We start from the raw sequence: 24,481 nt of genomic DNA on the forward strand, positions 1-24,481 counted from the left end.
CGTTGTCGTTATTTTGATTTTATTTTGAATGTAGTGCATTGAATTACTAAAATTTTATTCCAATATATTGAGTTTTTAATTTTTGGTGACATTAAATCATTAGTGACTAGAAAAATTGGTTTTTAATATAAAACTAACGTTATTCATTTTACATGCATTTAAAATTTGCATTTTAAATATTGATAAAATGAGCAATGATGTGTTAATCGAGTTTTATCTTCACAATTAACTAATTTAACAAAAGAAGATTTAAAGTGATAAAAAAAATTTATATCAATAGATTAATATATTGAAATGAAAAATGAGAGATTCGATGTCCTAAAATTGGAATGAGTAAGGGGTAAGATGCCTTCTTGCCATGTTGAGTTTATTTAAAGGGTAATTAATTTATTAGTCCCTATATTTTGACAAAACATACTGTTTAGTTTCTGTATTTTCAAAAACATATGGTTAGGTTCCTAACCTTTTTCTCAGTGAACTTTTTAGTCATTCCGTCTGTTTGTTAGATTTTTTACCGTTTATGACTTCAGAAATGACTAAATTACCCTTTACTATTTACATTCAAACTTCAGAAGAGGAAATCCAATTTAGAAGAAGAAGTTATTTGTATGGAGAACAAGAAAAAGAACAGACCCAATGCTTACGAATTTGAACGATTAAGAAGAAAATCAAGAAAAAGAACACTCAAAGTTGATTTCAGATGCATTAGAGTTTAAAGGAAAGAAAAATAAAGGAAAAGAAGAACGCAAATCCAAATTGACTAACAGAATCTTCATGAGAGTCTAACAGTAGGGACTCAACAGTTCACCGAGAAAAACGTTAGGGACTTTACCGTGTGTTTTTTAAAATACAGGAACTAAACAGTGTGTTTTGTCAAAATATAGGGACTAATAAATTAATTACCCTTATTTAAAAGCTGGTTACTGGAGTCCTTATCTAAAAACATTCATATTGATTAGTGAGGAACACAATTGAGGTTAAATGACAGAAACCGTCAACTGAAAATCTGAAGTGCAATGTTGATGCGTCGTTTTTTGAGGATACGAGACAATTTGGCGTTGGAGCTGTCGTTAGAGGGCATTCAGGGGCGTTTGTGGCATGTTTCAATAATGTGGAGTCGGGCCGCATGTCTGTCCCATTTGCGAAAGCAATTGCGATAAAATAGGCGATGGAATAGTGCAGTTCTGTATCTCTTAGCAACGTAATTTTCGAATCAGATGCGAAAGTGATTACGGATAGGTTAGCCTCTACTGCTACTGACCGGATAGAGGTGGGAGGGATTATTGACGATATACGTCAGTTACTATCAAAACGTCCAGATTATACTGTGAGTTTTGTTTCAAGATTAACGAACGATGCGACCCATACTATGACAAGGCACGCTTGTTCCAATGCTAGTTTGTTGAGTGATTTTTTTAGAGTCAGATTATTTAGCATCAATTTTTTTGTAATGATTTAAGCATGAGTATTTAATAAAGTTTACTTTGGATTAAAGAAAAACATTCATATTGATTATTTGAAATTCTTTTATTAAAAAAACTGAAAACTTTATTATAAAAAGGAAAAAAAAAAAATTTGTAATTTTCTCTCTCCATCCATTGGTCAGATTTAGAAATCTTTAAGATTTCTTCTTTGTGATAGATAGATATGATTGGAGACCGTAATTATTCGAGCTAAAGTATAACTAATAAGAGCTCTGAGATTTGTTGATCTGTTAAATAAATTATATTTGATATCGTAACAACAAATCAGAGTGGCGCAGCGGAAGCGTGGTGGGCCCATAACCCACAGGTCCCAGGATCGAAACCTGGCTCTGATATAAGAGTAGCTTCTGCGAATTTTTTTTAATTTTAAATGACGATTAAAACGACGTCGCTTAGTCTGTCCTTACATATCCCTTTGCTATTTACTGACGTGTCTGAACATAAATGGTCTAAATTTCCGCGATATATCGCCAAAAGAAAAGAACCATAAAAAATAGTAAATAAAAAAATCTGATAAAACGCGAAAAGAGAGGATTACAGAAGGAGAGGGGAAAAAACCCTAAAAGCTCCAAAATATCGCGATAAATAAAGAGAGAAACTTCCATATCTGCCATCTCCGATTATCTCTCCGTCGAGAAGACCAAAGCTTCTCTCTGTAAGCTCTTCATATTTCTCGCTATTTCTCTTTCCTTTCTTTGCGTATTTGCATTTCATTCCCTTCCCCCCTTTTAACAGTTGTAGCTACTGATATCTAACTTTAAGCTCGTTACTGCTCAATCCCTTTGTTTGGTAGCTGAGAAAATGATAGGAATCTTCATACTCTGCAATAGAAAATTAATTCTACTGCTGATTTAAAAAGTAAAATAAAATTGCAGAATGTTTTTTGTTAATTGTAAATTGGAAGTCAATTTGAGTTTTATTTTCCCTTTTCTGGGATTGTAAGGCTGTGGGATTAAATGGAAACAAATGAAGCTACATAATTTATTGTTCAGCCCTGAAATCTATGTTAAAGCTTTTGAAATGGATTTTTCCGAGCTCTCTATGATGAATGCTGATGAATCATGTATTGAGCACGGATTTTTCATTTGCATATTGATAGGACCGTATACTTCAGCTTCTAATAAATGTCTTTCTTTTTACTCATTCAAGGTCAACAAGTCCGGGACCATAAACCATTATCCGCATAACAGTAAGTTGAAGCTAATTTTAGTATATGATTATTGATTGTGTTTATTTCCTGAGAATGTAGCTTGAATCAAATCTGTTCAATTGCTATATCCTGAGGAAGATGTGACATATAAATCTTCTGATTATGTTTTTGTTTGCTGCCAGTGGTTCGAGAAAAAGATGTTTGTTGGGAATATGCTGAAAAATTAGAAGGAAATAAGGTAAAATGTAAGTTTTGCCTCAGAGTTTTGAATGGTGGTATTAGTAGATTGAAGCATCATCTGTCCCGGCTTCCGAGTAAAGGGGTGAATCCCTGCAACAAGGTGAGAGATGATGTTACTGATAGGGTAAGGGCGATAATAGCATCAAAAGAGGATGTCAAAGAACCGACTACTGCTAAAAAACCGAGGCTTGCAGAAGCTAAATCTTCTGCTGCCAAGCCTCTCCTAGCTGTGGAGACTTTGTCTCCACTTGCTAGAGTTTATCCTAGTGTTGCATCAGTAGCACCTTCCTTAAGTAATGAAGAAAATGCTGAAAGAAGCATTGCTATATTCTTTTTCGAGAATAAGCTCGACTTAAGTGTTGCTCGTTCTCCGACTTATCAAGTAATGATTGATGCTATAGCAAAATGTGGTCAAGGATTTACAGGTCCTTCAGCAGAAATGCTGAAGACTACATGGCTAGAAAGGATGAAGTCTGAAGTGAGTTTCCAATTGAAAGATAGTGAGAAAGAATGGGCTACAACGGGTTGCACAATCATTGCAGACACGTGGACCGACAACAAATCAAGAGCATTGATCAACTTCTTCGTTTCCTCACCCTCGAGGACCTTCTTCCACAAGTCCGTTGATGCATCGTCCTGCTTTAAGAACACCAAGTGCCTTGCTGATTTATTTGATTCTGTGATTCAAGACTTTGGTGCTGAAAATGTTGTGCAGATAATTATGGATACTAGTTTCCACTACACTGGAATTGTTAACCATATTCTGCAGAACTACGGAACCATTTTTGTATCCCCGTGTGCTTCTCATTGTCTAAATTTAATCCTGGAGGAGTTCTCTAAAGTAGATTGGGTGAATAGATGCATTCTACAAGCACAGACAGTATCAAAGTTCATATACAACAACGCCTCATTGCTTGATCTGATGAAGAAATTCACCGGATCACACGACTTAATAAAGACTGGTATTACAAAATCCGTATCCAGTTTTCTTTCGCTGCAATCGATGCTGAAGCAAAGATCAAGATTGAAGCTAATGTTCAACAGCAGTGAATACTCTACAAACTCTGCTTACGCAACCAAACCACAAAACATAGCATGTATGAACATCATTGAGGATGGGGATTTTTGGAGGGCAATGGAAGAAAGTGTGGCGATTTCGGAGCCTTTTCTCAAAGTATTGAGGGAAGTATCAGGTGGAAAACCTGCTGTTGGATCTATATACGAGTTAATGACAAGGGCCAAGGAATCAATAAGGACTTACTACATAATGGATGAGACTAAATGCAAGACTTTTTTAGATATAGTTGACAGGAAATGGCGAGATCAGCTACATTCGCCTCTTCATTCAGCAGCTGCTTTTCTGAACCCAAATGTTCAGTACAATCCTGAAGTGAAGTTTCTTGTATCTATAAAAGAGGACTTCTTCAAGGTTATTGAGAAACTACTTCCTACGCCTGATATGAGGCGTGACATTACCAATCAGATTTTCATTTTTACAAGAGCAAGTGGGATGTTTGGTTGCAATTTAGCAATGGAGGCACGTGATACTGTTGCACCTGGTACGTATGCTGTTATAATTGCTTGATTTGCCTCTCTTTGTGGTTGCAAGTGTGTGAATCATAGTTTTAAACTCCATTGGTGAAGCCTATTGTCACGGGGCTAGTGTTTTTCCTACGCAGCACTGGGATGATCTTGCTATAAAAAATTGCTAAGCAAGCCTACCAGTGTGTGTATGAAGTGCAATATGGGCACTTGGGACGTTTGGGAGAACAAAAGATTAAGCACAAATTGTGTAGGAACTTAGATAATTCACTAGCGCAATGCCAATGTCTATGTTGCACGGACACGGAACAGACAACTGACATCGGGGAACGTTATTTCTAAAACATAACCTTCATAAAATATCATTCAAACGAAATCGGACACGGACATAAACTCTACCTGTGTAACATAGGCAGTCTCTCCAAAAGTTGTACAAATGATGGGGATAGCCTATTTATAGTGTTTGGCCTCTCACATTGTCTGGTTTATAAAGATTGATCACTTACTACTAGATATTTACATAGATTATTTTAGGATTATCCTAGATAATCATATGCATTTGTGGTAGATAGTAAAGCTTCTACAAGTCTCCTTTAGAAATCTCCCTGGCCTTGGCTGCTTAGCAACTTCCTTGTGGCTGCAAGGGCATGTCTCCCACATTCTGGCATGTTTCAGCACCTTCTTGGCAGAATGCAGGCGCTGCTGTGCAGATTCTTGGCCAAGCCAAGGTTCCACTGGCCTATTCCTCATCCTCGCAGACTGGAATTGGCCCGTTTGTTTTTATGCTTGGATTGAAAGTTTTCTACTTTTCTTCATAGCAACTAATGTGGTCAAATGGGATGACAGTGCTTGATCCAACACCGTAAAATCGATCTAATTAGTATTTGTTGGTTCCGAGAGTTTACTGCTGAATCTGATCTATTATTGCAGGGCTATGGTGGGAACAATTTGGTGACTCAGCGCCGGTTTTGCAACGAGTTGCCATAAGAATCCTGAGTCAGGTATGCAGCACATTTAGTTTCGAACGACATTGGAGTACATTTCAGCAGATACACTCAGAAAAGCGAAATAAGATTGATAAAGAAACATTGAATGACCTTGTGTATATAAATTATAATCTTAAATTGATGAGACAAATGAGAAAAAAATGTATAGAAAGTGACCCTATCTTATGTGATGACATTGATATGACCTCAGAATGGGTAGAGGAGAGTGATAATCCAAGCCCTACTCAGTGGCTTGATCGATTTGGTTCAACTTTGGATGGCAGTGATTTGAATACAAGGCAATTTGCTTCTGCCTATGACCACATTTTTGGTTTGTAAATTAGACTTTTGCTTGTGAGAAAGTTGTATCATTTCCTTAGGAAGGTAGATTTTTGTGTAGAGCAATCTATGTATTTCTAATAGATCAATAAAATCTAGAAGTGGGTGAAAATATTGTAATTGTCATTTTGCTCACTAAATTAGTTCATGATAGACTGACTAGCTGCAGCCTGCTTGAGTTAGGGTTGGAGCGGGTCCTCGTTCAGCTCGATGAAAGCTCGATCATGTTCGGCTTGATTTATAAATGAGCGAGTTTGAGCACGGCAAAACTTTGCTCGAAAGAACAAGCCCATGAACAAGCTCGATTATAACGTTCATGAACAATCTCGTGAGCAAGCTTGGTTCGATCATTTTTTAAAAATAGTATTTTATAAATGGGGAAATGTAAAACAACATAGTTTTGAGTAAACTTAAGCTTTGTAGGTTTCAAAACTATGTTTTGTATTAAACAAATTTCAAATGAATATAGTTAATGAGATGTTCGCGATTGAAATTCATGAATAAAATTAATGAGCTGCTTGTTAGCAAAGCTAGTAAACAAACTCGCGAACATCTCATGAACATGATGTTGAGCAAGGACTCGGTTTGGTTACAGCCCTAACTCGAGTGGTGGAGTCAGGATTCTAAATTTGGGGTGTAATTACTAGAGGGGATTTGTGTTGTCAATATGACTAAATAATTATCAGACAGTGTGAATCTGAATTAATGTACTGAATTATTGTCTTTCTACTTTTAAGTTAATCTTTCATTTAAATTTTGCCTAAATATATTAAAAATAATTGCAGAATATTAGTTTAAGCAAATTAGTATATCACTTCAATACTGTTATCAAATTAAAAGTCACAATAGCATACACCTATATTTATAGTTATTAAGAAGACTAGAATTCAAATATTTACTCATAAATAAATTGATAGTAATTTAAAGAATATAGGGCTTAGAAAGATTAGGCTTAGAGCATTTATAGAAGTTCGGAGATTTCGGTCTACGTTCTTTCTTTATGAGTAACTTCCGAGAATTTCCTTTATCTAATTTGATTTTTTTTTTTTTTTTAACAAGAATCAAGTTTGTGTGTAGTCTACAACTAAGAAACTATGCACACCCAATGCCCGCTTTACTCTTTAGAAATTATGAACACAAACATTTGATAATATAAGTATTTATCTTCTTTCAAATCACTATTCAAGCTTTACCTCTTTTAATACAAATGTAATATTTTTTGAATAAGTTTCTAAACTTATTTTGCTTGAAGATGATGACATATAGACAAAGAATATGACCATTTGAACTTTTCAAAAAATAATTTGATCAACATAGCTTCATTGGTCTTGTCCTTGAATCCGTTGAGATGTAATATCCCTTTTTCTTCTTTCTTTCGAAAATCATATTTTTGCCATTTTATTTGAAAAAGATAGTAGTTGATTTTGGTTCCTTATATACGAGGCCTTATATCAAGTGTACATGTTGACCAGAAGAAGAAGCAGCATCAAAGCCCTATGGAAAACAAACAGGAGATCTTGCTTCGTAGGCTTCATCGGATGCAGCCATCCTAGTCCTGGACGATGCCTGTGAAGGTGCTTCTTCGATCGTTTATGTGTCCTATCCCTTTTCACTTATATGACTCCTGCAACCGGGAATTTCAAAGAAGTTAGAATAGAGAGAAAGTTAAGGGGATTGACTCCGCTAACTGAACACTTTATTAAAGATGTAAGTCAGTCTTTCATTGTAGGCCTAATACATTATCAGGGAGTAACTTGTATAAAATAGTAGATTGTTTCCTTGAACTTTGCAAGTGTTTTACTAGCTCCCTAAACTTGTTTATTTCGTATCACCAGCTCCCTAAACTTGTCCATAAAAATAGATTAGCTTCCTGAACTTGGCAAGTGTCTCACCAACTCTCTAAACTTGCTTATTATGTAACAACTAAATACAAAAACTTATTAAACCTAAATTCTAAAAATACGTCTTCATCCATTCGAGAGAGGTAATTTTTAAGCTTCTCATACCTTTCAATTTATTATAAGAGTTAGTGTTACAGGTTTGAGAGATTGAATGGATGAGGATCGAGAGTTAGTATTATGGTTTTTGTATTTAGTTGTTACAGAATAAGCAAGTTTGAAGAGTCGGTGAGACACTTGCAAAGTTCAGAGAGCTAATATACTTTTATGGACAAGTTTAGGGAGCTGGTGATACGAAATAAGTAAGTTTAGGGAGCTGGTGAGACACTTACAAAGTTCAGGGAGCCAATCTACTATTTTGGACAAGTTCATGGAGTTGGTGATGTATTAGACCTTCATTTTAACATAGTTTGTAGATAAAATATCTTCTTTTTTAATTTGCTCACCATGTTCAGTTAGAATATATTAAGTATTCGATCTTTTATGTCATTTGGAGGAACCCCAATTCACATTTGGACACATATATTTTGACACCGCATAATAATTAAAAGGGAAAATTACAAAACTGGGTCAAATGGGAGGCCCATTTACATATTTAACCCATTTACTCTTCCTACTACATATCTAGACTGATTTTGTGTGACTTTCCCATAATACTCATAACCTTCCCACTTCCACCACTCGCGAATCGCCGCTCCCCCTATCTCATTGGTTATGCGAAAAGTTGCTCCTGCATTAATGATTTTAAGACTTTTGATCTTCCTTTGTTCGTTAAATTGCACGAAATCTGCACCATTTAGTCAAAATCACAATGAATTTCTCTTTTTCCTCTCTTCATCTCTTGATTCTGCAACTTCCCAACCCTAGAAAACGAAGCCATGGTTTTTCATCTTCCTGTTCGTTGCTTGGTTTATTTCTTCTTGTTACCATCAAAGAAATGGTTTTTCTACGTTATTTCCTTCGTTCTTCCCATGTTATCATATTGTTATTGTCGCTTTTGGGGGTGAACGGGGCGAAAAATGTAAGTATCTGGGTTTTTTTCCTACGTTTTTTCATGAATTCACTTCGCAATCGATAGTTTCACGAAGCTTTGTGAAGAGAACGAGCCTGGAAAGTGACGATCTACTTCGTTAATCGATGATTTCGCGAAGATATGCGAATAGAAATCTGAAACGTATGGATCTACCTCGCGAATCGATTAGTTCGCGAAGTCTGCGAATAGATCCTCACGTTTCAGACCTCGCAGACTTCGCGAAAGCATCGATATGCGAAGTAAAATCACCTCTTCCCCTGCACATTTACATTCGCATGTTTCACTAATCTTCATTTCGCAAAGCCAAAATCGTCTTTTTCCCTGCCTAACATGATTAATTTTTTCTGTAGGTGGTTGAATACGTAACATCCCTTTCTGGAAGGCGACGTACTGAGCTGCAGGGGAGATGATTTTCCTTCCTGTATAGGGATTAACTTCCCTCAAGATTGACACATTCACTCCTAAAATGGTTGGTTAAGAGAGATTGTGCCAATCTTGGGGTGCACCATGGGACACGTCCATCCCATGGTGCCAATCTTCAAAGTGAACCTAACTAATCCGGTACCAATTTTGAATCGGATGAGTAATCTTGATGTGCACCGTGGGACACGTCCATCCCAAAAGGTCTAGAAGTCCAAACCTTCTGGGATGAGAAATGGAAGTCCAGACCTTTTGGGATGGATGTGTCTCATGGTGCACACCAAGATTACTCATTCGTTTCAAAATTGGTACCGGATTAGTTAGGTTCACTTTAAAATGATTGGTTAGTAGATTTCATTGTGGCAATCTTGTTGTAAATTTTGATAATGTTATGATTTGAATGTTGTTATCGTGGCAATCTTGTTGTAAATTTTGATAATGTTATGATTTGAATGTTAGAATCCGTTGTTGTTAGCCATTTTTTGTTATCTACCACTTCGCGAATTAGCTTCAAAACATATCCAGCATTCGCATATGCGAACTAAATTCATCAAGCAAAACAAACTTCAGCTTCGCAGGCTTCGCATATGCGAACTAAATTCATTAAGTAAATATAAACATTAGCTTCGCAGGCTTCGCATATGGTCGAATATGCGAAGTCAGACGAGATGGAGACAGACGCGTGTAAATATTGAGAGTATTATGGGAAAGTCACACAAAATCAGTCTAGATATGTAGTAGATTGAGTAAATGGGTTAAATATGTAAATGAGCCTCCCATTTGACCTAGTTTTGTAATTTTCCCTAATTAAAATAATGAGACCTTTTATAATATGTGTGGGTCCATGTCACACATGACAAAATATGTATGGAAGGTCCTTTAGATGAACTGGATGAAAGGAAGAAGAAGATTATGGCCTAATTAGATTAGTCTCCTCAAGACATATTTTGCAGCAATCGATATTCGCCTCACACAATTAGGGGTGTTAAAAAAAATAACCAATCCAATGGTTTTAACCCAATTCAATCCAATCCAACCTAAAAATAACTAGTTTACTAATTTATATTTGTTCTATTGGATTGGTTATAACCAAACCAATGGATTATTTCATATGGATTGGTTAATTTAACCAGTTATTAACCGGTTAATAACCAATTCAAACTAAACCTTACAGAAAATTGTGAGATTTTGATGGTTAGAGAAATGACTTAATAAATAGTTTGTGAAAAACGGAAAAACTTAGAAAACTGAAAAACTGAAAAAAAAAATGTGAAAAACGCAAAAATAAAAAAACGTACAAAGTAGAAAAATGGGAAAACGTAAATAATAAATGCAAATAAGAGCACTTAGTTGTGAGAGATCTGTCTAATCTACAATATTGATCAAATATTTCGGTTTAAAAAATTTAACTGTTACGTCTTTAAGAATTTGGTGCTTTCATCAAGTTTGACACAACAATTATCTTATTTCACATTTAAATTAAAATTAAACTTTCCATTTGAATTAACTAATTACTGTTCAATTTTGAAATACCTTTAAAATTTAGTATAATAATTTTGAATACCTTTAAAATTTAGTATAATAAAAAAAAAGGAAAACACTCAACAAATGTTAAAGTCGTCTAAATTTGAAAAAGAAAAAGATATATTAGTTTTAATTAAACTGAAATCAACCTCATTTTTTATTGTGGTCATCTATAAAAAACAAAATACCAGTGCAATTATATCGAACATGTTCAAAATAACATTTACAAGTAGTTCGTTCAAAAAAATGTACGAGTAGCAATTATATCATACTAGAGTTGAAAATACCGTATTTTTTTCCATTTTTATGTTTCCCATTTTTTCCGCTTGTCAGTTTTCAGCTTAATTCATTTTTTCATGTTTTTTTTCGTTCTTCACATTTCTTTTTTCCGTTTTCACGTTCTCTATTCCTCTTTTTTTTTTGTTTTTATGTTTTCTTCTCTTTTTTCTCTAAATGATATTATTGAAAAAAATTGATATAACATATATTTAAATAAAATTGATTGGATTATTTAATCTTGATAAAAAAAAAAGTTTGGATGAAATTGATCATTGAATTGGTGGTTAATAACCAATCCAATCCAATTCTATGGAGTATCTATGGATTGGATTTGTTATTTGCAACCAATCCATGGGTTCGTTCCTTTATTGGATTGGATTGGTTTTTTGATCCAATAACTATTGGATTTACCCATGACCCCCTCCCCCCCCCCATAATAATACAATATAAGTGTGAGTCAAACACTAAATGCGTGTATCGAATTATCATCAGAAATAAAATGAACTAATCGAAACAGAAGTTGTGTCAGATAAACAAAATTTGACACAGAGGAAAATGTCAAATGAACTATTGATGTATTTTTTTTCTCAATTAATTCACTTAATGAGGAATTAATCTTACAAAATTAATTTATGTTAACTACAATTAAAACCAGTATAAATACTCAAACGTTTAACAGAATTACTTAATTTCATTTAATTTAATTAACAAGATTTAATTCTCTAATAACACATTGATCTTTTATCTATTGATTTTAATTTTTTTTTGACACATAATCATTTGTTGATGCGTCACTCTTAGAAATATATTTTCAAAGTTAAGTTTATATATATATATATATATATATAATCTAATTTTCAAGAAAAAGTTTCTTTAAATTCACCATTAATTTAAGAACAGAATACTAATTTTATTAAATTGAAGAACATAAATGATAGAATTACAATAAACTACATATAATAAAGTTTTTGACGAACAGTATGAAAGGAAGAAAAATAATATAAATTTTGTCTCAATCGATTAATCATCTCACAGGACACAATATAAGTGTGACTTAAACTTTAAATATGTATGTTGAATTATCACCATAAAATCAAAAAATAAGACGACCAAACAAAAGCAATAATAAAATTTGAAATAAAGAAAAATCTTCAAATGAAATATAAGTCGAACATTTTATGTTTTGAATGAACCAAAAATCACTCTTATATGAAAAAGTATTGAAATATATTTTTTTCAATTAATTTAAGAATTAATTCGTAATTGAAGAATTAATTAATTTTTAACGGTTAAATAACCTTACTAAATTAATTTATGTTAATTACAAATTAAAACCACTCTAACCTCTTATATAACCACAATTAAATTAAATGGAAGTTGAGGTTTTAGAGTTGCGCGCTATTATATGTAGTAATAGACAACCCATTTTCCTACCTGAAACACGATCTTCTACGAAACTGGTTATTTTACTTCATCGTGTTCTTGGTTTCTTCTCTTCGATATCGATGGATTACAAGAACAGAGCAGCTTCACCATACGATGCGCATATTCCTATGCACGGGAAATCTCTCGATCCAAAAATCGGTCAACAGAATCACACGGCGGAGCCAACCGTTAGCCGTCACTCCTCCTATCATCAAACTTCTGCTCCTCCGCCTTTTTATTGTGAGTTGGTTCATAGTATTCAGTATTTCAGTTATTTATCTCTCTGCATTTTAGTCCTTTTCAATAACAAGTATGGAATAACTAATAACTTCCAGTTTATTTTTTCACCGAATTTGTGATCTATTGATCGTCTGAAACTCGATTGCCTCGACTTAAATGAGCTATCTGCTATTGATGAGAGTTTATGATGTTCGATTTAAATTCAATTTAAGTTTTCATTGGGAAAGTTTTATTCTGATTATTGCGTAATTTTTGTAGCAGGATTAGGTATTCGCGTTGCTGTAAAGCCAGAGCTTCGGATTACTCCTCCTGTATGATTTTATTCCTTATTGCACGCCTATAAATGTCATCTAGTTGATATGATCCTGCTTCCCTCTTGAGTTGTGGTGATAAAATTTGCTGTAATATGTAATCTATCATATGTTTACACTTTTTTGGGGTTTTTTTTTTTTTTAGAATGAAACTGTGTTTGTTTTGCTTGGTGACATAGTTTTCATCAATTAGGAATAATCAAGTGCCTGTCCAATTTGGATTGTTTTTAGCCTATTCTGGCAATCACTAATTGCTTTTGTTGCAGCCTCAATTGGTACCACAAGTCAGAGATATTCCAAGGAGCAACTTCCAGTTTGATTTTGAGCTTGAGAGAAAAATCTTAGCTGAATTAGAGAAGGGATCCGAGAACTGGAGCACTCTTGGTTTGGAAAATCTTCCATCCAAAACAGCAGAGTCCACTTCTTCACCGGTATGTTATCTGTCTTTACTTCTACACTGGCATGTTCTCTGTGTTCGTAGATTACAGTTGCAGAGATTCCTTCCTAAATATTGCTCCTACAAATATATATTCTTAAGTGGTTAAGTAAGGGAAGGGGTTTTTTACATCTCTAAAGTGATAAGTTTCTCAATTTAGCTCGAAAATTTGAGCGTAAAATGTTTCTCGGTTTATCTTATAGGATAGAAGTGTCTATTTAACTAGTAAAAATTGAAGGTATACATTTTTGAATTCGAGATGTAAAAATTGAAGGTACAAGTTTTCAATTTGAGCTTATAAAAATTGAGGATCCTAACTTACAATTGAACTTGTAAAAAGTGAGGGTTGTATGTTTTTCAATTTGTCTTATAAACGAGGCTTTGTTAAGATTTGATTTTTTGATTTAAAGTTGTTTTTTTACTAAGTCTAGTTTACTAGAGAATAAATATTTTATTTTTGTTAGTAGAATTTGACTGTTCCTTAAGAATCTCTTTCATTATATTACAAACCTTTAAAAGGGTATAAATACCTTTTTAGTTGTGCAAAACATTGACAGATTCAACAATTGGTATCACAAATTCATTGATATTTAAGAGATCGGTGAGTATTTGAAAGAAAATCTAACCATAGTTCCAACCACTAATTAGGGGTGTACAATAAATTAATTTTTTGTATTTGGGTTACAATCCAACTCAATTCATTAAAAGAAATAATTCATGGGCTGGTTGTTAAAACCAACTCAATCCATTAAATATTGAACTTGAATAGGTTGAGTTGAGATTGGTTATTAATTCAAATAATTTCAAATATAAATTTATAGCTATTAAACATTAGATTAAATTAATGAATTTACAAATATTTGTACCAAATAAAACGTAAATGACATTAATTTTTGAGTTAATTTTGAAAAAAAATTCACGTGCTTTAACGTTTTCGTAGATCGGTACATGCTAGTTTTTTTTTGCACCAAAACAAATGACTTGACACATTTAAAATAGAACGATATTTTCGAGATTTTTTAAGTCATTTTTTTACATTTTTAGTGACTTTTTGACCTGCTTTTTTCTTTCAGGTAGAATTTAAGATTTCTGAAATTCTAGAATTTTCAAATTTTCAAAATTTCAGAATTTCAGAATTTCTAGAGTCAAAATTTTAGAATTTGCAAAATTTTAAGAATTTCTAAAATTCCAGATTTTTGGAATTTCAGAATTTCTAGAATTCCAGAATTCCCGAAATTTTAGAATTTCTGAAATTCCAAAATTTTTAGAATCCCAGAATTTTTGGAATTCTAGAATTTGTAAAATTTTATAATTTCTAAAATTCCAGAATTTTTGAAATTCTAAAAATCTGGAATTTTGAAATTCTAGAGTTTTTTAAATTCCAGAAATCTGAAATTCCACAAAATTTTTGAATTTCTGAATTTCTAAAATATCATTAATAAGAGCTTAGGTTTCTTCTTTGTTATAATTAAAATTTTGAATACAAAAGTTAATTATTTATTGGGATAAAGTTCAACCTATCCAATGATAAGACACAAAAATATCGATAACGTTGATAGGTATGAGCAATTTTATCCATAAACTTGACAGTTATGACCAATGTTATTCATAACGTTGATATTTTGTTTTTAATTTTCAATTTCAATTGCGTAGCAGTTGATTCTAATTTTCATTTTTTTATGTTTTTTTTTTCATTTTACCATTTTTCTTGTTTTTTTTCCGTTTTACCATTTTTTCTATTTTTCTTGCTTTTTCATTTTTTTCGTTGTTCGTGACTTTCACATTTTATTTTACTTTTTTTCTAACTTATTAGTTTTTCTCATTTTTTTGTGTTTTTAAAATAAATAAGGTTTCCATTTGCACATATTTTAAATTACAATTTGTTATTTAATACTCTTGATTTAATATATGAATTATAATAATATTTTGTAATAAACTTGTTTTTAAATGAAAAATAAAAAAAAAAATAAAAAAAATACATGCAAATATTTGAATAAAAATTCAACCCAATCCAACCCAATCCAACCCAATGAATACATGGATTGAATTTCAATCCAACCCATAGATGAAACCATTAGAATGAAAATATATAGATTGGTTATGTTTGATGGGTTGGTTAATTTTTGTACACCCATACCACTCATTAATTCTTTCTCCTCTAATTTTTAATGATAAAAATTACCAAATTTGAGCTGTCAAAATGAAAGCTTATCTGAGAGGTTTGAGTTTATGGCAGTGAGTTGAATCTGAGAGGGAGACCACCTCTTAGAAACAATCCAACACGCTTTATCAATAATTCATCCTCCTGTCTCAAAATCATGATTTGTGAAATAGGAAAAGGGATTTCGAGACTAAGTATGAAAGAAAAAAAATTCGATCAAGTTGATGGCGGTGGTGAACAAAATTCGTTTGATGGGAGAAGATCTACCCGACAGTAAAATCGTAGAAAAATTGTTTATGAGTTTGCCTAAAAGATTGAGGTGAAATTGTCATGTCTTGAAGATTCAAGAGATATAAGTGAATTAACTTTATCTAAATTAATTAATTCTTTGCAGGTTCAAGAACAAAGAAGGGCAATGAGAAATGGAGAAAATGAAGGAGTGACTGAGGAAGTTTTCTTTGTCAAAGCTTCAAAAGGAAAAACGAAAATTCCTCAATGTAGTCATTGTGAGAAACATGGTCACGAAGAAAAAGATTGTTCGTATAATGGGAAGCCTTAGTGTTTCAAATGTAAGAAATTTGGACATATTCAAAGGAATTGCATAATAATAAAATAGAAGAAAATGTCTAGATTTGATTTTTTTGATTCAAAAGTTATTTTTTACTAAGTCTAGTGTACTGGATCTAGAGGATAAATATTTTATTTTTGTTAGTGGAATTTTATTGTTCATTTAAGATCTATTTTCTTGTTACATTATAAACCTTCAAAAATTACTTAAATTTGTACCTTTGCAATTGAGCAAAGCACTGACAGATCCAATAAAATCTTTAACACTATTTTTGTTATTAATTTCTTTTATCCTTTTCTAAAAAAAAACCAAGAAAAACCCATCAGCTCGAGAAAACGAGAAGATTCATTTAATTGGGTTGCTTCAAGTTACAAAGCTATTATTTCTTCTCTCATAGTGGCATGTCCGACCTTATTTCAACATCCCAAATCTCCTGTCACTCAAGCATCCCAAATCTCCTGTCACTCAACCACTAAAATCGCCAAAGATACTCTTAACCACTTTACCAACCTCAACCCTATTCTCAACTTCTATAACCACTTTATCCTTCACATAGTTCGCATCATCTTCACGATTTCCTTCATTTTCCAACTTATCCTTTGAACTGAGTCCCAACACCTGTAGACATCATATGCAATTGCGTGAGTCTACCTTACATTCTAGGGGTCGATTCACTGCTCTTCTTGCTGAACTTAGTTGTGGTCTTACAAGCTACACCCATGGTATGGACGGATCTTTTCTTCATAAATGTATAAAAGAGATTAGCTGCACTTAAAAGCCGAGTACTCTACCATTGAGTTAGCAACCCCCCCCCCCCCCCCCCCCAAGGCCTCTTGCTTTTTCTCATGGTTAATACATTGGTCAATTTGATGTTTCAAATGCATATTTTCCATGGCAATGTATCCGAAACTATTTGCATGGACCAATCACATGTCTTTGTTAACAAAGACGATCTCAATCATATTTGTCTACTCCAAAAATCATTTCTATGGACGTGTGTTATACACGCTTCAAACCCAAAAAGCATTCGCATGAGGGGGCATGAGAGATAATAATAATGAAAGCTATTCTCGGGTCTTAACTATCAGTTTAACTTCTAGCTCAATTGGTTCTATAACAGTTGTTAGTTAAGATAATCTTTATCCTTATCTCCTAGACTTTGTTCTCTACTAGGATTCTAATTATATTAGGCTTTACTTATTCATACATTTTTTTTTATTTTCTTTTTTCTTTTTTAAGAGAATGAGTTTGAATCCACAACCTCCTACAATACCTTAAGACCCCATTTGGTACGCTGTAATGAGAATTTAATGGACTACTCATTACAATGTAGACTTATTATCATGTTTGGTTAGCCATATCATATTTGTCGTAATGGAATCATCATTACATCATTCAATTCTTCTTCACAAATTTATGTACTGGGCATTACGAACAAAATACGCATGAATTCTCATTGCAATTATCCATTATATTTTTATTACTAATGGCGAAATACGGAAAAACATGAAAACATAAAAACCGAAAAAATGCGAAAAAATGAAAAAACTGAAAACGAGCAAAAATGAATAAAAAACAAAAAAATGGGAAAAAGACGAAAAAAACATGAAAACGAGAAAAAATATGAAAAATGAAAATGGCAAAACGAGGAAAAACATGAAAAATGTGAAAATTAAAAAAATATGGAATTTTTTTTAGAAAAACAACAAAAAAATGAGGGAAAAAATGAAAAATGGAAAAGAAATAAAAATACGAAAAACGAGAAAAATGTAAAAAACATAAAAATTGTATTTAATTAAATACCGTATTCAGTAGCGTTCACATGGACCAACTAAACATAATAATACCATACAATCATTATTCCATTCCATTACATATTTAATTACATTACCATTTTAATTATATTATATTATATTACAACCTACCAGCTGACTCTAACTACACAAACAATCCTTCTTAATATTCCTTTACATTTGGGACCAACTATAGAGACAATCCCCGATCCTACGATTGATTGGCTTAAAGTTACAAAGGTACTTGTGCATTCTATCCACTTATTATATTCAACCAATTTATTAGAGTTGTAAATGGAACCGATATTTATATCGTTCTTGATTATATGTTTTGGCTTCCATTGTATATAATGACCAGCTATATGAAATAATGTATTCATATTTACTGTTTGCATTTAAATGCATTTTTGTCTACCATTCTTTATGACGCAATATCAATGTCGTCGATTTTACTCCACTCGATTTTGCCCACAAAAATTATTGACGAGTTTTGATTCTATTGTTAATTTCTGATGGATTACAACAAAATTCCTTGAAAAGGACAAAATTGAGCTCCGGCAAAATTAAACCCTAAAAGTGTAATGTTTATTTAGCGGTGCAATTTTAAACTTTATGAATTTTTTTTTATTCACATATCATGTACAGTTTTAAGCTTTATTGGATGGTCAGAGCAAGTGCGAAATAGAATTGACATAGCCTGTATCAGTAATTTTGACAAAGTGAATTTAGTCCGTCATCGTTAGATCTAAACTTATTACCATCATATGGTGGGGATTAAAACAATTGTACGCCTTAAATTTAAACCCCCTAAATCTAACAGTGACAGACCAAATTCACTTAATCACTTACCAGGTAATAACCACCGTGGCATGTATATAGTTTCAAGCTTTATTGAATAGTATAGTCAGAACATGTGCGAAAGACCAATCCATTGTGGAAGTATAATTACTCTTTTACTCAACATTGGAGGATTAAAACATCAAATCACATTGAATTCCAAAATAATTATTGCAAACACTTCTATTCTACTCCCTCCGTTTTTTGTTATACGACGTTTTAGCTTTTTAATTTATTTATTTTTATGTCGTTTCATATTACCAATACACTTTTAGAAATACTTTCTCAATTTTACCCTAAAAAACTTATTTATAATAAAAGAGAAGTTTAATATTAATACAAATAAACCTAATTAAACCATCAAATTTAAAAAAGAGAGAATTTTTGTATAGAAAATAGAAATTTAGTAGAGACGTATTAAGGGTAATTTAGTCATTTTAATAGTGTAATTAGTATTGCATTAGTCTTGATGAAAAACCTTAAACGACTTATAAAAAAGAACGGAGGGAGTACGATTAGAGTAAAGACAACAAATAAAAAGGAACTATGAAAAAGGGTGCTGATTAATGGTAAAAGTCTTGTTCAGCTCAGTCGAATTACAATATGTGCTTACACAAATGAAAGAATTAACATACATGTTAGATGTGACTGGATTCTCTGTAGGTATAACAAAATTTCTGAATCCAAGATATCATGTTTCTTTGATGAAGAAGAGTACACACACTGTATTTCAATTCCCCCAAAATACTAATCAAACTCCAGCACAAATTGCTCCTGAAAGAGGAAAAACACAAAAGGAAAATTAATTCATAGTGTCACCAAGTAGGATAATTTCTAATTTTGTAAAACTGTAGGGAAGATACCTGATGACCAAGATGAGCAGCAAAACTTTCCTTCATCTACATGTTTCACATCAACCCCAATAAACCAAGATCCAGCACTTATATCATCATGTGCATAAGTGCGAAGCAATGATCTGCGCATTATCTCATACAAATCGTTACTCATCCCCTGATATGTCCTATATATGCAACTGATACTCGAGGCCACGCAACAATTTACCTGTTTATTGAAATAAATCTTGCTAAGGCTTGCGAGATGGCATACATCTCGCCTGAAGCATGCCGAAAGTACCTAATCAAGAAAGATATGCCTCATTGAATACATGAGATATGATAACATAAACTCTATGTGGAATATGATTAATGAACTCTAAACTGGTTGATGTAAACTTACGATTTCTTATCGCCAAACTTCCACCAATCTGGTTCATACCACTTATGATTCCTGCCAAATTCAAGGAGATAAAGATGAGAGGAAGTAAAAAGACACCAGTTAACTACACAAGGAGAAACTCACTTTTCAGAGAACACTTCACCCGACTTCATACAACCAATATAAACACGAGGCTTGTCAAGGTGAGCTGCTAGTGTAGATCCAAGGGCATCTGTAAAGAAACACCGCAAAAGCTAGATCTTAATTCATAGCATATTAGTAGTGTTCAGAAGCTTTAATCATGTTTCCTAATTACTGTCACAAGAATTGAACTAGTGCCACTTGAAAAGCTTGCGGTGATCTTTGATAATGTCGGGGCGATACTAACCGATATTAACATAGATATTGTCATTGACTTTAACATAGTATTCAGCATCCCATTTATCCACAGCATGAGCAAAGAATAGTTTAGCCTTCTTTGGAAGCCCATCAGATTCCTCCACGTGGTTATCCTGAAAATAATAATAATAAATAAAAAAAAGATAATCTTTAACAATATTTTCTGCTTGCTTTCTCTGGTTAATGATTCACCTAAATTGTGCTTAGTTAGCACAAGCATAACATTTCAACAATGTTAGACAGATTATACCACAAGTTCGATGCACCAATGCCATCGATTAAAGTGCTACCCAGAGGATTTTGTGAAGTTAGAACTTCAAAAATAACAAAGGTTGTGGCTTTTCGTATTTAAAAATTAATTTGTAGACATACGAGAATGATGAAGTCTTTAGTCTGCTTATTTTCATTGTCAATTGCAGTGTCCAAACTGTCCCCACGATTTGCACTGCAAGGTAACATTTTAACCACTTAGAATAACTCGATCACGGATCATAAAAGAAGAGAAGCATATGTCAGTGATTATAAGAACACATCAAATACAAAAGCATCGTTAGCTACCTTCTGCCAATGACAAAACGTGCAACTACACCCTTCTCTTTCTCTATTTTCTTTAATGTTTCACCTGAAAGAATGATGGCCCGAGTATGAAACTAAAATCAACAAAAAATAAATGGCTACTTCTCAAAGAACATACCTTGTTCAAGAAAAATGGTATACGATCAAATATGAAGTAAAATAGCTTGAATCGTGTGAGATAACAATCATAACATATACACCAAATCTAAAACAGAAGAAGGTGAGACGCTCATCTCGTTGAAAGAACAATCAATCAAGGAATTTCATAATGATATTTGTTAAATGTTTCGCTACTGTAATCAAAGCCTCTAAGTAATTACTATCCCAAGAGTTCACTCGACTTTACTTAATGGCGGCCTCTAGCAGTTGCATGAGCTTATATTTGTGTTGTGCAACATAAGCATGCTACGCCTTTTTCCAGACTGATTCGGTCATATAGTTATAACCTTGAAATCGATGTGCCAGATATAGTCCATATAGCATGCAAATGCCAGATTCGGCACGTTTCACATCTGTATATACTAACAAGAGGCCTAAGTATATTCGCAATTTAGGAAATCTCAAAGCTATGCTCCTATATTACGTGTTCTTATTTCTTATTAGGTTAAGAGCCGCATCAGCAAAGAAAATGAATGATGACTTTTACACTTAAACCTCAAACAAACAGAATCCAATAGAACAAACAACGATTAAAAGAGGAATCCTCCACAAGAAGGATATTCTGAACGAACAAAAAGTAAAAGAGTTCTATGACAGTATTCCCTACCGATTCCCATCCATGCTTTACGGACTGCATTCCTACTGTTCTTTCTGCCAAAATTTGTTAGTATTCCTATCACCACTAGATGTCTCTTCTTTGAATTAGTTCCATCATTCTCTGTTAATAGGTTCAAAGTAAAACCCTCCTGTTTAGCCGCTGACAATTCCATCTCAAGGGCCGATAATTTCTTTTGTTGCTCCCTATCAAGAAACCATCACACCTATGAAGAACTAATAAGGCACATAGTCCGAAAGTAATATTCAAATGCCTCAATTATATGAAAACAAAATCCAATAATCGCGTTACCTGCAACCTATTATTTTCAATGTATCATCCACTGATATGGCAGATTGTCCCTACAAAATTAAAAAAGAAAAAACAAACACAGAAACTCAGCCTGGTAATTTATCAAACAGTAGATCAGCAAAACAACCGAATGAGACAACTTGTACAAGAAATTTAGGGATGTCAAACGGGTTGCTGGTCATAATCATATTATGTGATCTACATGTTCCATATGATATATAAATGCGACAAAAAAGATAATCTGTCGAATGGGTGGTGTCATGCGAGTTGAGTCTATAAATTATGTTTTCTTGTCAAAAATTCACAACCCTAAAGAATTCAGCTTTAGGAATTTTTCAAAATCATATCCAAAATTATATTATCTCATATAATAAGTTAACTGTGAGCATGATATGCCATATTTTTCTCCAATTGATGAAATATCAAAGCAATTCAATAAAAATAAGATATCCAGCTGCAATGTAATTTAAATTCAATTCCAATATATAACAAAAAATAGAGAAATGACCTGCCCAGTTATTCTATCAAGCTCTTTAATCAAGTAAACCCTACTCTCTGAATCCTGCCATAACCTACATCAGACATATATCAAACCCTAAACATAATCAGAATTCATTTTGATTGTAAAATGAAAATCCCCAAAATTGAAAGAAGTAAAATTGAGGTAACTCACCTGCCAGCGACGTATATGGAAGCAAAAGTAGCGACCATTGAGAAGAAAAGAGTTGAAATTCTCGATCCATATGCCGAATTCGATGCTCTGGTATTGGATCCTTTACTCATTTTACTCTGCACTTCCAATTTGATAAAGTGACAAAAACACCAATGTCACTAGATCTTAACCTTGAGTATGAAACTTCAAAGATTACACCTTTACTCTATAGGGATTGCAGAAATTGATTTGAAGTGAAAATCGAAGTTCGGGGGAAGGAGAAGAAGTGGGTGAGCTGCTGCCGGACAAGGTTGGTCTCACTGGGCTCTTCTTCTTCTTCACTGCCACCGCCCAAAGCAACGACCTTTTTCTTTTTGCTGCTAATAAATAAATAAATAAAAATTCAATGTTCCCTTTTCTAATTGCAAAAACATGAGGAGATTCACGGAAAAGTACACGAATAAACTTTGTGTTACATCTATTAGTATTGTTATAGTTTAAAAATTTACAATGTTCATTCCGTTGGTAAATACAGATCAAATTGAACGGTTTTTATCCAAAATTAAAGAAAAAAGAGTTAATTTTATCCTTATATTTATTTATTTTATAAATTAACATCCTTATTATCTAATTATCACAAACAAACCCCAAAATAAAAAATAAAAAATAATTACACAATCTTCTCTATTTCTCTTTAATTTCTTATTTTTCTTCTACTTTATCTCTCTTCTCTTTATTAATTTCTCCCTCTCTCGAATCAATTTAACATAAGAGTAATAGAGTAATAGATGTATGTGTTCAGGTATATGAAAAACTCAACTTCCTCTTCCTCTTTACCACCAAATTGAAACAATAACCCTCAAGGTACCATTTTATAAATGGCCTAATATACAAATAACCCCTTGAATTTGTCCAAATATTGTAACTGTCCCCTCCAACTTTCAATTGTAACAACTTACCTCTTAAACTTGTCCAATTGTAAAACATAACACCAAATTGGGAATTTTTCTACCTCGAACTTGAAGCAACCGTAAAAACGTTTCCTCTAATTCGTATCACGCCAAAGATCTGATTATCACACTCCACGAGTGTTGCAGTTTTTGTATTTCATGTGTTTCTTCAATTTCAGTCCATGTCAGCAATTTGGGGTTATGTTTTACAATTGGACAAGTTTTTGGGGTTATGTTTTACAATTGGACAAGTTTGAGGGGTAAGTTGTTACAATTGAAAATTCGGGGGGATAGTTGCAACATTTGGACAAGTTCAGGGGGTTATTTGTGTATTAGGCCTTTATAAATTTTTAAACCATAAGGATGCCTATCGAAAACAGATATAACCACGAGGTTTATTTTTATACTTTTCGCAATGTAAAATTAGTAAGATATTCATTTTGATAAATTGGGATATTATTTTTTTGGAATTTTGGCTAACTCTAATAATAGAATCAATAGTGTAGCTCATGAACTTGCTCGGACTGCCTATTCTGTGCCAGGATAGATGGAATAGTTAAAATTTCCTAATTTTATTTATTCTAAATTGTATTGAAATTTTCTTCTCCTTTAAGAAAAACATAATTGTGTTTCTCTTATTTTATTTTATTTTTTCCAATTTATTTGATTTAAATAATATAATTAATGAATAAGAAGATGAGTGGTCATGTGAAGAATAAGGTTAGTTTTTATCAATTAAGGAATGTGAATTCAAAATATTCTTGTAGGTTCTAAATTAGTATAGAGATTAATGTCATAATTTAATATTATAGGAAAGAAAATCTACTCATACCCCTTCAAAAAAGAAGAAAATTTACTCATACTTAGAAATTTTGGGCTTTGGCCCAAAATAAGAAATTACATGGAAAGTCAAAGTTAGAAGACCCTCTGCAATTTAGTCCAATCCTTTTTGAAATA

The 24,481-nt window shown here is 32.8% G+C and overlaps 3 protein-coding genes across 6 annotated transcripts; 2 read left to right on the plus strand and 1 right to left on the minus strand.

Moving 5' to 3' along the window:
* The first annotated feature begins 2,019 nt into the window (after window positions 1-2,019).
* LOC136224313 (uncharacterized) lies at window positions 2,020-7,932 on the plus strand. Of its 4 annotated transcripts, none has more exons than XM_066012616.1 (4): window positions 2,020-2,139; window positions 2,634-2,673; window positions 2,817-4,433; window positions 5,347-5,867. In XM_066012616.1, coding segments are annotated over exons 2-4 (2,013 nt in total). In that variant the 5' UTR covers window positions 2,020-2,139; window positions 2,634-2,672; the 3' UTR covers window positions 5,742-5,867. The 4 variants fall into 4 exon arrangements, with proteins under 4 accessions (XP_065868688.1, XP_065868695.1, XP_065868703.1 ...); XM_066012623.1 differs by lacking the exon at window positions 2,020-2,139 and adding an exon at window positions 7,214-7,932 and having other exon boundaries at window positions 2,206-2,673; window positions 5,347-5,417; XM_066012631.1 differs by lacking the exon at window positions 2,020-2,139 and having other exon boundaries at window positions 2,206-2,673; window positions 5,347-5,417; window positions 5,614-5,751.
* A 4,359-nt stretch (window positions 7,933-12,291) lies between these two features.
* On the plus strand, window positions 12,292-16,256 carry LOC136221681 (uncharacterized). Its single transcript, XM_066009133.1, has 4 exons — window positions 12,292-12,560; window positions 12,819-12,871; window positions 13,138-13,302; window positions 15,863-16,256. Exons 1-4 carry the CDS (start codon window positions 12,401-12,403, stop codon window positions 16,025-16,027), a joined length of 543 nt encoding a protein of 180 aa, XP_065865205.1. The 5' UTR covers window positions 12,292-12,400; the 3' UTR covers window positions 16,028-16,256.
* A 2,951-nt stretch (window positions 16,257-19,207) lies between these two features.
* LOC136224328 (hydroxyproline O-galactosyltransferase HPGT1) lies at window positions 19,208-22,971 on the minus strand. Its single transcript, XM_066012644.1, has 12 exons — window positions 22,596-22,971; window positions 22,431-22,494; window positions 21,923-21,972; window positions 21,623-21,816; window positions 20,839-20,902; window positions 20,653-20,725; window positions 20,270-20,393; window positions 20,026-20,113; window positions 19,903-19,953; window positions 19,729-19,800; window positions 19,530-19,642; window positions 19,208-19,440 (listed from the first exon to the last, which is right to left on the minus strand). Exons 1-12 carry the CDS (start codon window positions 22,703-22,705, stop codon window positions 19,418-19,420), a joined length of 1,026 nt encoding a protein of 341 aa, XP_065868716.1. The 5' UTR covers window positions 22,706-22,971; the 3' UTR covers window positions 19,208-19,417.
* Window positions 22,972-24,481: the final 1,510 nt, after the last annotated feature.

This window comes from Euphorbia lathyris, chromosome 1 (genome assembly GCF_963576675.1).
Source record: "Euphorbia lathyris chromosome 1, ddEupLath1.1, whole genome shotgun sequence".
NCBI classification, from domain to species: domain Eukaryota; kingdom Viridiplantae; phylum Streptophyta; class Magnoliopsida; order Malpighiales; family Euphorbiaceae; genus Euphorbia; species Euphorbia lathyris.

Excerpts from the sequence above, each read along its gene's own strand:
- LOC136224313 (XM_066012609.1), top strand. The coding sequence starts at position 2,451 with ATGAAGCTACATAATTTATTGTTCAGCCCTGAAATCTATGTTAAAGCT. Across the intron at positions 2,674-2,816 it reads AAACCATTATCCGCATAACA|TGGTTCGAGAAAAAGATGTT; the intron begins GTAAGTTGAAGC and ends GTTTGCTGCCAG. Across the intron at positions 4,434-5,346 it reads ACGTGATACTGTTGCACCTG|GGCTATGGTGGGAACAATTT; the intron begins GTACGTATGCTG and ends CTATTATTGCAG.
- LOC136221681 (XM_066009133.1), top strand. The coding sequence starts at position 12,401 with ATGGATTACAAGAACAGAGCAGCTTCACCATACGATGCGCATATTCCT. Across the intron at positions 12,872-13,137 it reads AGCTTCGGATTACTCCTCCT|CCTCAATTGGTACCACAAGT; the intron begins GTATGATTTTAT and ends CTTTTGTTGCAG. Across the intron at positions 13,303-15,862 it reads CAGAGTCCACTTCTTCACCG|GTTCAAGAACAAAGAAGGGC; the intron begins GTATGTTATCTG and ends AATTCTTTGCAG.
- LOC136224328 (XM_066012644.1), bottom strand. The coding sequence starts at position 22,705 with ATGAGTAAAGGATCCAATACCAGAGCATCGAATTCGGCATATGGATCG. Across the intron at positions 20,726-20,838 it reads CGTTTTGTCATTGGCAGAAG|TGCAAATCGTGGGGACAGTT; the intron begins GTAGCTAACGAT and ends GTTACCTTGCAG. Across the intron at positions 19,954-20,025 it reads GGTGAAGTGTTCTCTGAAAA|GAATCATAAGTGGTATGAAC; the intron begins GTGAGTTTCTCC and ends TGAATTTGGCAG.